General features: G+C 38.4%; 1 protein-coding gene across 3 annotated transcripts in view; it reads left to right on the forward strand.

The window, feature by feature from the left end:
- The window catches only part of AADAT (aminoadipate aminotransferase), a 286,660-nt gene that overhangs the window by 170,744 nt on the left and 103,396 nt on the right, over nt 1–12,520 (forward strand). For all 3 annotated transcript variants that reach the window (XM_085641829.1, XM_085641831.1, XM_085641830.1), the window contains exon 8: nt 2,602–2,684. In XM_085641829.1, the coding sequence (XP_085497955.1) occupies nt 2,602–2,684 (83 nt within the window). The remainder of the gene's footprint in view (nt 1–2,601; nt 2,685–12,520) is intronic.

The raw sequence follows: 12,520 nt of genomic DNA on the forward strand, positions 1-12,520 counted from the left end.
CTCGGTTTGAACTCATTATACTATGTACTTTGAATTCCAATGACTGCTGTATTGTATTTTAATAACCTGAAAAATATAGGTTTTAAAAAACAAAATGTTGGCACAATGGTCCATAAATCAATGCCTAATGACAGTAACCCAAACAGGATGTCGCCTGTGATGCACCACCGTCAATAACATTGTTGCCTTGTCTCTGTTGGTGCGAAAAATCGTTAAAAAATAAAACGGCCCGGTTAGCTTGTTATCTTGATTATTCTAAAGATTTGACTAAGGTCAATCGCAAATGGCTGTAGAACAAGCTCAGAAAATGGGGATAGATTCAACATTACTGGAATTTCTCATTGAATTGTGCACTGACCAATGGCCACAGGTTAGACTCACTACTAATAATGCTTTGTCTACAAAAATACTGACTGACAATGGACTAAAACCAGGCTGCATCCTGGCTCAGCTCCAATTTTCACTGTATATATTGCCGACCTGCCTGAGTTCCTTAACCAGGAGCTGGGTGTACAGCCTAAACTAGGAATGCAAGAGCTCACACATTTGGCATTTGTTGATGATTTATTGATACTGTTGCAAACTCCCAAAGGCCTATCGCATCTCTTATACTGATTAAATGATTTTAGCCTAGCAAATGGATTAACAGCCAAACAATCAAAAACGAAGGTTATGGTATTTTGAAAGAATTGTAAGAAAACATCATGGGCACTAGGGGATGCCATAATCAAAAGAGTCAAGTAATACAATTACCTTGGTGTCTCGATCAACACTAGACTATCTCAGACTAATTATTTCTCAACTAGACAGCTCACATTCACCAACATCACTAATTTCATAATGAGATTCACTAAACTATTCGGAGGTAAAGCAATTGATTAATCTTTAAAAGCATTACAATTGAAACTAATCCCTTTATTACTTTCTGCTTTGCCCATCCTAAATTGAAAGATTATAGACAATCTTAATAAACTTCCCATGCAGATCATCCAACAACTAAATAGCCACACCTCCTCGTAACATCAGGTTGGAGCTGAACCACAAATCTCTATTATCAGTACATAATGAAACTATGCCGAATTCCTTAAGTGACCGTGTTGGGGCTGATCAACCCACCTCAAAATCCCTAATTTATTTGAAACTTAAAAAAAACTAAATTAAGGACACGGATCTGAACATAGCATCATTAATTAAGAAAATAGAAAACTATAGTTTACCTGATTTTGGAACTCTGGCTAAGCTAAATAGAATGGCTGAAAGGACTCCCTAAGAAGGACCCTACTCACTAGTCAGAGAGAAAAGGATGTTGCCTCATTAAAGAAATGTAAACATATGGACCTGGTATCAGAATCCTATTTGGCGACACATCAGGAATACATTAGCTACATTTTGCATGATATTATAAAATTGAAATATTTAAGATTAATAATGCTTTGTATACCCATCCATGAATTAGAAGGGTCCTGGAATTGACCCTTGCAGTGAAAGATCACCTGCTGACTTTATGGTTACAAAAAGGAAACCCTTACGCACATACTTTATATTCGCCAAAAACTTTGCACTTAAGAAGATTTTATTTTCAATTATTTTTATTGATGCAAAAATAAGATCAACTTCAGAGGCTGTTAAATATTGTTTTACGATCAAAGCCAATAACTGTATCAATAAATTGACGATTATTTTAGGCCTTGCTTCTAAAATGATAGGACATTGTCTAGTATATTTTAGTAACTTTTTAACAATGCTGTTTTTAAGATTCTGAGGTGTTTATTTTTATTGTAAGATGTGTTATTAATACAATAAACTTGATTGACTGATTCCCCAGGGTTCTTCTGAAATTTCACCAGTGTTGTAATAAAGAACTAGAGTGCTAACATTATGTATGTATGACAAAATTGTGTTGCACGTCAGTGCCATCTAACTGGAATTAAAGTTGTAAAACAAAAAGCACTTCCTTAAGAAATGAGTACATGTGGAGTTCTATATAGACATGCCACAGAACTGATTTCCATTTCAATTTTCCCTGTACCCTTAGCCTCAGGTATTTTCACTGTGTCTTTGTTCACAATACCAAATATTCACATTCTCGGTTGCATCCCCCTTCTTGGAGTTTCACCACGTATTTTGTTTAATTCACATACCTCCTCCTTCAATTCCTCATTTCCTCAGTGTAGCCTGTGACTCACCATACCACTGCTTCAGAATTGACCATGTCCACTGTAGTTGCCAGTCTTATTTGAACATTCCTATTTCACATGTAAACACTTATAATCCAAAAGATTAGAAGAAAACTCATTCTCCAAACACCGTGAAAGGCCGCCCCTTCTAAGACCATGAATGATAGTTGTTAGCCAGATCTGCAGCTGGTACATAAAACCTTTAGGCTCCAAACAGTTATAGTGCAAGGTCTGTGGAGCAAAAGGTGGCCATTAGTGGGCATAGTCTGATGTCCACCTGGATGTCGGCGAGAAGAAAATGTTTAATTGATCTCTCTTAGGAGTTAATCGAATGCCTGTATTTTAATTGACATAGGAAGTATATTGTATTGTGAAATGTTATTCTATCGCCTTAATAAGCACAACTTTTCCACTTCTTCTTTAGCCTTGGGCACCATCATTTCTCTCAATGGACGTTGATGGTCGAGTCATCAGGACAGACTCAATGTCTAAAATTCTCTCCTCTGGGTATGTTAACTGTACAGCACCGCACACTGTTGTACATACTGTAATCGGACATTAGTACAAGAGCAATGTGTCATTAAAACCTTTCAATATTGAGAGTAAACTCTCTTCTCAGTCTTCGTGTTAAACACTGTTGGTGCCTAACCTATGAGATGGGTGATCGTTGCATGTGATACCCAAGCTACCTGTGTTTGTATTAGAATGGTCAGATAGTTAATCTGTTTTCAATAGCATTTATCAATAATCCTCAAGGCTGCCCTTTGATCTCGAAAGATTGATTTCAGTATCTCACCTGTGTATGTTTTTTATACCAGAATGTTAGCTATATCATTCTGCAATATATCACTTTGCATCTTAAGGGCTCAGGCTAGACTGTAGACACACATTAGTATATATCCATGTGTGTGAGAATATATATATATATATATATTTTTTAATTTTTCTATATACCTACACTACACTTAGTGCTCCCCTTATGTCTGGACAAAGCTATGCTGAAAGGATTTTATGCAAAAACGGCAGAAGGCTTTTGTTACTTATCTAGCTCGATGTGAATTGCATTGTGGTAATCTTTTTTTTTTTTAAAGAGCAGCTTTAAAGTGTCAGTGGTGTTGTACAGTGCTTTTAAAGGTATGTGTGTTTGTATATATTCACTGAAAAGACAATGGTTAAAGTGGTGTTCTAGCTAGGTGATAAAATAACTGTTTAAAAAGCCAAATACATTTCTGAAATTCACAAGTTATAGTTTACTGAGCTAACTGTTCCCTCCATGCACTAATTATGACCTCACATATCACCGTTTAAAAATCCTTTAAGATTAGGTTTCAAGTAATGCTTAATTTTAAAGAAGGTAAAGGCTGAGCACATCTGAATTTAGTTGGAGAGGAATGTTTCAAAGTAGGGTGTGGCTTAAAGCCGAGTTGTAAAACACCTGTGAGAAAGACCAAAGCTTCTGTTGACAAAAGATTATCATCAACCCCTTGATATCTGGGCACGTGACTGAGTTAAAGATTTACAGTACAGTGCTATAGACAAACTCTGTGTAACAAGGTAGTTTATAAGATGTGGCTGTTTCTTTCCAGACCTTAGCTGAAGATTGGGAGGTATTGCATATTGGTGAACAAAGAATATAGGGGAGTCCCACTTTTGTTTTTATCGCATACTGGTGTTGTAAGCACAGGTCTAAGATTATAGGCCATCGTACCCATCACAGGAATGTGTGTAGTGCACTTTACCAAACTACAGAGTTGTCCAAAGGGCCTGGCAGAATGTCTCTTTTCAGTGGCAAATGCATACCTATCAACTTCTTGCCTTAAAATTGTGAGTCTTGTGCAGTCTTTAATAGGGGCATTCCATTAAGGTGAATTAAGTATAAAAACTTTTTTAGAGGGTGTTTAGGGTTTAAAATGGGGGTGCCCCATGAAAGCCTATGGAGGTATTCTGTTTGGTAGGTGGGTGAATACCAGTAAAAAGAGGGTAACAGCCTAGAAACGTGGGTGGTTTGACAGATTTTTTATTTAATGCGATTTTATATAGCACGAACATTACCCGAAGGTGTCGGAGCGCTTTACAAAAGAACCAGTTGCGTCACATAAGGACTTTGGATTACATGAGTTACATAAGAGATACAAACAGAAACATTGCAAATGTACAAGTTGTAAAGTCACTCACGGAAGAGATACAAACAGGGAAAAAAAAAGAAAAAAACATTAAAATGTACAAGTTGTAAAGTCACTCAAGGAAAAGATACAAACAGAAGAGAAACAAATTTGCAAATGTACAAGTTGTAAAGTCACACAAGGAAGAGATACAAACGGATAAACTAAAATCACATTGGAATGGTGGTAAGTACAAAGGTCTACTACATATACTAGTGATTAGAGTTCTAAATATACAAATAGTAAAAATCAATCAGGATTACATTTTAACAGCAATTAGGCTTGGACAATTATATATTACATATTTACATATATATATATTTGAGTTACAGAAGCATGGCTCAGGCATAGGAAAAAAGCCGGCAAGGGGAGAGAAATTCAGGGGAGAGAGGGAAGGACTAGGGGAGATAGAAAGAGAGTGAGGGAGGGAAGAGGTAGGGGAGGGGTGATGAGTGATGGGATCAGGGGCATCAGTATTATTCACAAACAATGAGTAGTTGCCGATGTGTGAAACTGTGAGACTTTATGCCCCGGTTTATCCGTAGTGCAACAGGGCTATAGACTGCCGTAAGCTCGGAGGGAGCGCCCACCGGGGAATAGGGTACGCCTCCCGCCGCTGATGTAGAGGGACTAGCTGTTGAGATGGCACGGAGTTATCACGAGGCATTATGTCCTCCGCAGGTGCCATTTTATAGTCGGGCAGCGCCGATTCCAGTTTGACTCAGAGTTCGGGGGAGTTGGTATATAAACATTGCCCTGCATGTCTCGCCTGTTTTTTGTGCCAGGTGTCCAGATTATGGTCATAATTTATGTCCATTAATCACATGACTGGTGATAGGAAATTAGCCATAGGTGATAAGTTGTTAAATTGATTCAAATCCACAAACCATAACTGACACAGTCACAATGAGTGATGTCATCAATGATGTAATTTGAGATGTGATCCAAGATGCCATCAAGGATATCATTTAACATGTTTTGAGTGATCTCCTCGCTGAGGTCAAAAGCAGTGCATGGCGAGGGCACAGGCAATAGTTAGCACAAAAAACTATGACTTAATAATTTCAGTATTTTCTTTTTTAATGTTTTTATCTTATTTAAATACTCAGCTATAATGTCACTTTAACCTTTGTTTTTTCCCCCACTGTATTTCTGGGTTTATTGTAACTTAAATTAAGATCTTATCTCTACTACATCCCTTTAACCTTTGATTCTTTCAGTGTAAAAATATACAGACCTACACATAAACAGACAGTGGCAGTTGGCACTGTGTCCTTTTGTTTCGGTCACACTTTCAAATGAAAAGGGATTTTTTTTTGCTTCGCCTATAGCCACTTCCCGCAATCGCCTGATCTGCTCCAAATTTGGCCCTTGCTTAGTGTAGTTATCTAAGGGCCAGCATGCCAAATGTCATATAGTTTCACGCAGGTGAACAAGTTAAGAAAAGGTTCAAAAAGTTGTCTTTTCCCATTTAGCTTGTAAAGAAAATGTTGCATGCACTTACAGCTTAAGCTACTGATCTGATTTTCACTAAACTTGAGATGAATGAATAACTGTAGCCTGAACGCGTAGTTTTTTGAGGTATTGGCATTTGAAGAAGATGCCACGTAGATTTGAAAGGGTAAAGACATTTGTATATATTGCCAAATATGCATGAAATATAGAAAATACGTGTATGTTGACATTACTCTTGTTATTTTCAAATTCATGCAGATCCATCAAGAGGGGGCACTTAAATAAAGGGGGGGCAAGCAAGTGTGTATTTGCTAATATATTTGGCACTTTGCAATGAATCTGCGCAAAATTTGGCAAAAGCTTGAAACGATTTGTTAAAGAGATGACGGTTGGTAAAAATGGCACTGTTTGAGGAATCTACGTGATGTTGAAATTTCTCTTATTTTTGAGTTCATACAGATCCATCAAGGTGGGGCAAGCAAGTGTTCATTTGCTAATAGGTTTGGCACTGTGTGATGAGTCTGGGCAAACGTTGGCAGATGCTTGGAAGGATTTGTTAAAGGGCTGGGGGTTAGTTAAAAGGAATCTGAATTTGAGGAATCTGCATCAAAGTTGGTAGGCAGTTAGCTAGTTACACCAACTACAGGTATTTCAGGATTCGTTTAGAACCAGTGCATTTGGGGGCATTTAATGGAGATCAGAATATGTTTGATTTACTAATAACTTTGGCAGCATTTGATGTTTGTAAAACAGGTGTTGATGCTCATGCTGAGACGTTCCAAAGCAGGGGTTGTTCCCAGGCAGAGGCACACCATATCTGGACTAATTGGATCAAAGCAGTGCTTTCCCTTTTGCCCACAGACTAAGTTGCAAAGAGCCCACCGACTGAGTGGCACAATGAAACCACAGTCTGTGGTTTTGGCAACTGGGTTTTGCAGACTGGCATATTCTCACTTTTAAGCACCTCACAAGGCAGTGACAGGTGTGAAAAGTTGAGTACTCCTGTATACTATAATGTTAACCGTAATTCAGCTGGAGTTAATTCCATAAGTAGGTGAATGGATCTAGACAAACTTCGAGAATGTAAATATGGGTGTTACATCATTGCTAGCCCGAAATCCGTAAGGTCTAACGGAGGCGTAAATACGCTTGGTGGTTAATTTAAGCCAGTCATTGAGATTAGTAGTATTACATGTATATATAGTAGGCAAATCTTTTTTTTATTTTCTCCTTCCTGTTTCATGACAGTATACCATATTTGTCAATTTTTTTGAATCTGGTCATGAGATTTAAATGTGGTTTACTTCTAGTCACTAATATTAAATAAATGTAGATATTGGCTTACTTCATCTGATTAATTACGTAATTGGTTCATTTAACAGCAGTTTATCTTAATTAATAGTTAAAAATATTTACCAAGTCAGTAGGTGAAACTAGTGACCCCCAACTCTTAAAACAAGCATTTGCAATGCAATAGGTCTCGCATTTGCGAGAGTTTAAGCTATTGACATTGTAAATGACAATGGCTTTTATATATGTGTTTTGAAAACCTGCAAGCCGTGCATAAACATGCACTGTGTACTAATAGTAGTTGCTTACGAGAAGCAAGGCTAGCATTAACTGCGCCTTTTACTGCTAGCCTTGCTTCTTATAAGCAAGAACTTTAAGTACAAAGGGTGTGTTTTACGCCCTGCTTGCAAATTTTCACAACACATAAAAGGCATTGTCATTTACAATGCCGATAGCTCAGACTCTGCAAATACGAGAACTATTGCATTGCAAATGCTTGTTTATTGTCTCCACTTGAATACTGGAACTTCTCATCAGGCACGGAGAGCACCAGTACCCATAAGTGACAGACCTTGATGAAGGTGATTCTCCGCTTATTATCTCGTACCTCAGTAGCACCTTCAACACGTTCCACACAGATTGACAGTGGAAGCCTGGGCTGGCTTTCCTGGTAAAGAGCAACAGAAAAGCAGCTCTTGTCACTCACTAGGGCACAGCAGTCTGCAAGTTCTACTCTTAGTGATCAGAGCAGGAGTGTGGTTGCTGGGTGTTTACTTTATTTTTCGATATTGCATAGTGGGGGTAGAGAGGGGACTGTAAAACCTAATGGGTTGGGTGCGGGGTGAGACGCACTGTTCAGGGCAGTTCGGCTTTTTAGCATGTTCCTGGTTTTAAATAAATAAACATATTCGCCCTTTAGCAATTTAAATTAAAGGTATTTACTTGAAAATAAATCCCTGCCCTGTCCACCAATTTTCTTATTAACTTCAAAGAAAGAAAAAAATAAAAGGCAGAATACATGTTTTTTTAAACTTTTCACAGAATGGTTTGGTGCATTTAAAACCCACAAATTCTTGTTTGGCATAGGAAACCAAACATAAACCTAATGAGACACGAGGCTCCATGAAATGTATGACAGTTTCTGAGAGTTCTGGAATTTAGCTAGCAAACCATTTACATTCTGGGGCTTGTAGCTTTCTTTATGTAAAGCTTATGCCTGCTCCACACTCCATCCCCAGCCCACTGCTCCTTTTGCGGAGTATCTGCGCTATTTCTCTTCATTACAAGCACTGTCTAAATTTCCTTGAGGGAGAACCTAAACCCACCTCAAGAGTTGTTAAATCTTTTATGCTAAACCCAACGTTAGTGCACTTAAAAACTATTACTGGCTACATATCATTGAGAATAAGGACACCCCCATATGAGGTATTGTACAAGAAGAGAGAAGGGACCCCCCAAGACCCCTACAAGTGACTTTGATACAGTTCTGAATATGGCCACGCCCCCACAGCCTCCTGTCCCCCAAAGTTTGGATCGGTTGGCCCCTGTTAAATATAAATGTGAAAACTCCACTTTTAGGCGGGACACAGATATTTTAAGCATAAAAATTTTAAATTTTAGCTTTCCCTGTAACAATTTCTCCGCTCCAATGCAAGCTAAGGAGATACTAATATTATTACGAAATCTAACTACTGATTATAGATGTTCTCGGATATTGGCATGTGTTATCACGAACCATCAAACAATGAGGGTAATATTTAGGAATAAAAGAGATCGCTTGTTCAGGGCTAGTGCATAAATAAAGGTTACTACTGTAGCAGATTGTAACAGGATGCTCCAGTCTATAGATTGTCGAATATAAAATCACTTCTTAACTGTATAGGGCGGGTTGTTTAACTGCACTGAGCAGGCAGGCACCCTCGTCTCTGCTTTCTCGCGTTACTATCAGACAGATTAACATCAGTAAAAGAGCTAAGTAAAGCAGCTTGGCTCCAAGTTTCTCTAAACTGCCTTTTTTTCAAAAACAAAAAAACAAACTATTTCACCTGGTATCAATGGTGATTCGCTCTTCGCGAGATAGGGAGAAAATACGCTGCAATTAAATCCTGGTACAAACTCTGGCAGAACCAATCCAATATCTTAAATGATGCCCTGTGGCGTGCCCAGGAAGATGATCCAAGCTCAAGTTACGGCAAATTCCTGAAAATGGCACTGAAGGAAACCAAGACAACTGAACTTTGGGCGCAGAACTCCTCCTTCCAAGTCTTCTGCAGAATAGCAAACAAAGCGGCTAAGCTACAATCATCATTAGAAGATAAACGCACCTTAGCCAAAAGATCTCATGCCTGGATGGTTCTCCAATCCTATGCATCACTACGACTGGCGGAATACCTCAGTACAACATATTCGCCCCACTTGAAACAAAAGTTAATGGCGATTAGATTTGGAGTATTACCAAGTTTGGCCAATCAACCTGCATGGAAGTATAAAGGTGTCAAAACATGTAGCTTATGTGGTGCAGCATGGCAAGATTTTATCCACCTCATTTGTGTCTGCCCCATCTTAAAATCGAACCGCGTACTGCTCCTAAAAAAGGCTTTTAATGACAGAGGCATTAGAACTTGCAGATCGGCTATCATCAGAGGACTTGGTACAACAGACCTGTAAAATGATGACATTTTATATTACTTTATGAAAAAACCAAATGGCCGATGGAATCAGACACTTCCAATCCACTAATGTCTAGCAACCCTATTGAAATTTTAAAATGTTCAATGTTTTTTATGTTAATATCTGATGAACTCAATTCGGTCAACAATTTTACGATAAGGATATTGTCTCTAGCATTTAGGATAAAATAAGTAACATGCTCTTTTTTTATATTTTAAATCACTTATATGTTTGTAAACTGTTGATCCCTATGACATTGTTATGGTTTTAACTAACTTAAACAATAAAGGATTGATTGATTGATTGACACTCGTAGTAAAGGGGCCAGTAGCCATGGAAGGATACAAATGACGACATGACCTTCATATGGAGGGACTAACAAGCCTATAAACCAATCAGAAAGCAGCATTTAGAAAGGACAAAGACACAAGCCAATAAAATAAAATCTGCTGGGGAGTGGGTGGGGCGTCCCATACGTACTGAACTACCACAGATCAACCCCAGTGCAGCGCTTGCGCGCTGGCTCAGGGCTCGACCTAAAAAGGGTTTGTGGTGGATCATGCCCGACACAGTTGTTTTACAGCTTTAGATCCCGCCCCCGGCACAATACATTATAAGTGGAAACAGAAATCTGTAGTTGTAGAATGCAGCACTAAAAAAAATAGCATTTTTTTTTTTTTTACTGTTTTGGGATTCAGTATCCGGAAGGAGTATATTCCAACCCCAATATATCAAATAGGAAAACACTAGGTGAACTGCACAAAGGCCTTTGGCTAGCGTTCACCTGCCTGAGCTTGTGACACTTTCACTTTACCCTGTCTCCAATATAACGGAGGTTGCACATTCCTAGGACGAAACATCGTTGCATTTGATCATTAAAAGGTTGAAACCTGGTCTGCAGCATTTAAAACAATGGAGTTAACCAAGAAGAGGGGCAAAAGTACTATGCCTTGAAATACAGTTTACAGATGGATTTAAAGAAGCACAAGGCAACAGAAGAGAACATATTAGAGAAAGGCACATTCCAGCTCCCACAAGAGGATCTATCCATCCTACCTACAAACAGTTGGAGGCGTATACTTACTTGATACAATGCAGTAAACACACATTTGCTAATAATTAGTGTGTTTTCATGGTGTGTTCACTCTACTCTTTTTCCAGTGTAGTGACCTTCATCATGACCGAAATCGGAAGAATGAAAGACTGAGTTTTCTTTATTAGAATCCAACAGATGCCTGTAACCTCCTGAACTTTACTGATTGGAAGACCTGCTGTCGAACATCCGAGAAAAAGAAATCTCAACAGAGGGCGATGAACTGATGAGGCAAATTCTCTGGCAAGGGCACATGACTATCCCCTTGAGACTGCCACAAGTCCACTGACTGTCCCCTGAGTTGGGCTCTGTAACCCCTCAAAGTAGAAAAAAAAATCAGGGAAGGATATGGATTTTTGGGATTCTGACAGAAATGGAATTTAGCAATGAAATTCGAGGCGGTGATAAATCCCCGATAACAGTGCCATTTTAGATGTCTTTCCTGCTCAGGTCTTGTGGTTACTTACATGTTAACAACAGATAGTGGCTCCTAGAATAATGACTCCAAACGGGGCCCAACAATCCATGTTGTAAATACCGTGAAAACACTGCACTTTGCACGAGTTGTCAAATATGCCTTGATTTGGTAATATTTAGGCGCAATAACAAATCAGTTGCAACCGTTCAGAAGGCGGCACTGACTGATGAAACTACTTTAGAACAACAGCAGTGTCTCACGAAAATTGGTCCCTCATATCTCATCATCAAAAGTGAAAGTGACATCATGTACTGCAGACCGACGTACGTGCCAAAGAAGCTTGAAGAACCAGTTACCAGATGTGTTGTTCAGCAAATAAAGGTCAGAAAATACATATTCGTAGTGGGTCGCAGTTTTCGCTAGCCAGCTAGTGTGTGAGGTAGGTAAGTCGCAAATTGAGAACCGCTACGAATGGTTAGCCACAGACATGGTGGCCTGCTGGAGTCAGCTTATTAAAAAAAGTATATCTTTTTTGTAAATACAGCCACTTTTTCTATAAATAAAACGGGATGCAGTAAGTAAGTACATTTATTTTTTTGTCAATTAAAACCATAGCACTTTTTGAATAAAACATCAAATACAATTACAATATACATATTATCATAGATTTGAAACAGGATTTCATGTTTTGGACTATACTCACATGGTCCTAATGATCAGTAAAGTTCATATACATCCAAAAACATTCATAATTTTAGGTTTCAAAATCCGAGAGTGTAGGGCAGATAACAAGACCGCTTCGTTCTTGATACAGGGTAATATAATAATATAATAATTGACAGTAATTGATTTGGTTTACAAAGTGCTCTTTGCCCTCCATTAAACATCACATATACACGTCGGCCGTGGTCACAGTGTGCAAAACTTTGCTGCTGCAGATGGCTAGAACTTTGGACTACACATTCCTTCCCTGATTTAGTTTTGAGTGGCTTATTCGACGTGCAAAGTGAATGATTAATTTGACCGACTTCATTTTTAGCTTCACTTTGTGTTATAAAAGTCATGATAGAAAAAGTTTTTTTATTTTTATTTCTTCATTGCTTTTCAAGATTAACAACCACTACACGTCATTCAAGAAAAAGAAGAAAGCATAGGCATGATCGCATCACCAATAAATTCCGCAGCAACGTGTTACACTCTAGTATGCATTTCTAGAACAAATGCATTTCTAGGATATAATGTTAGTAGCCTAGGA

The sequence above is a fragment of the Triturus cristatus genome, chromosome 2_2 (genome assembly GCF_964204655.1).
Source record: "Triturus cristatus chromosome 2_2, aTriCri1.1, whole genome shotgun sequence".
NCBI classification, from domain to species: domain Eukaryota; kingdom Metazoa; phylum Chordata; class Amphibia; order Caudata; family Salamandridae; genus Triturus; species Triturus cristatus.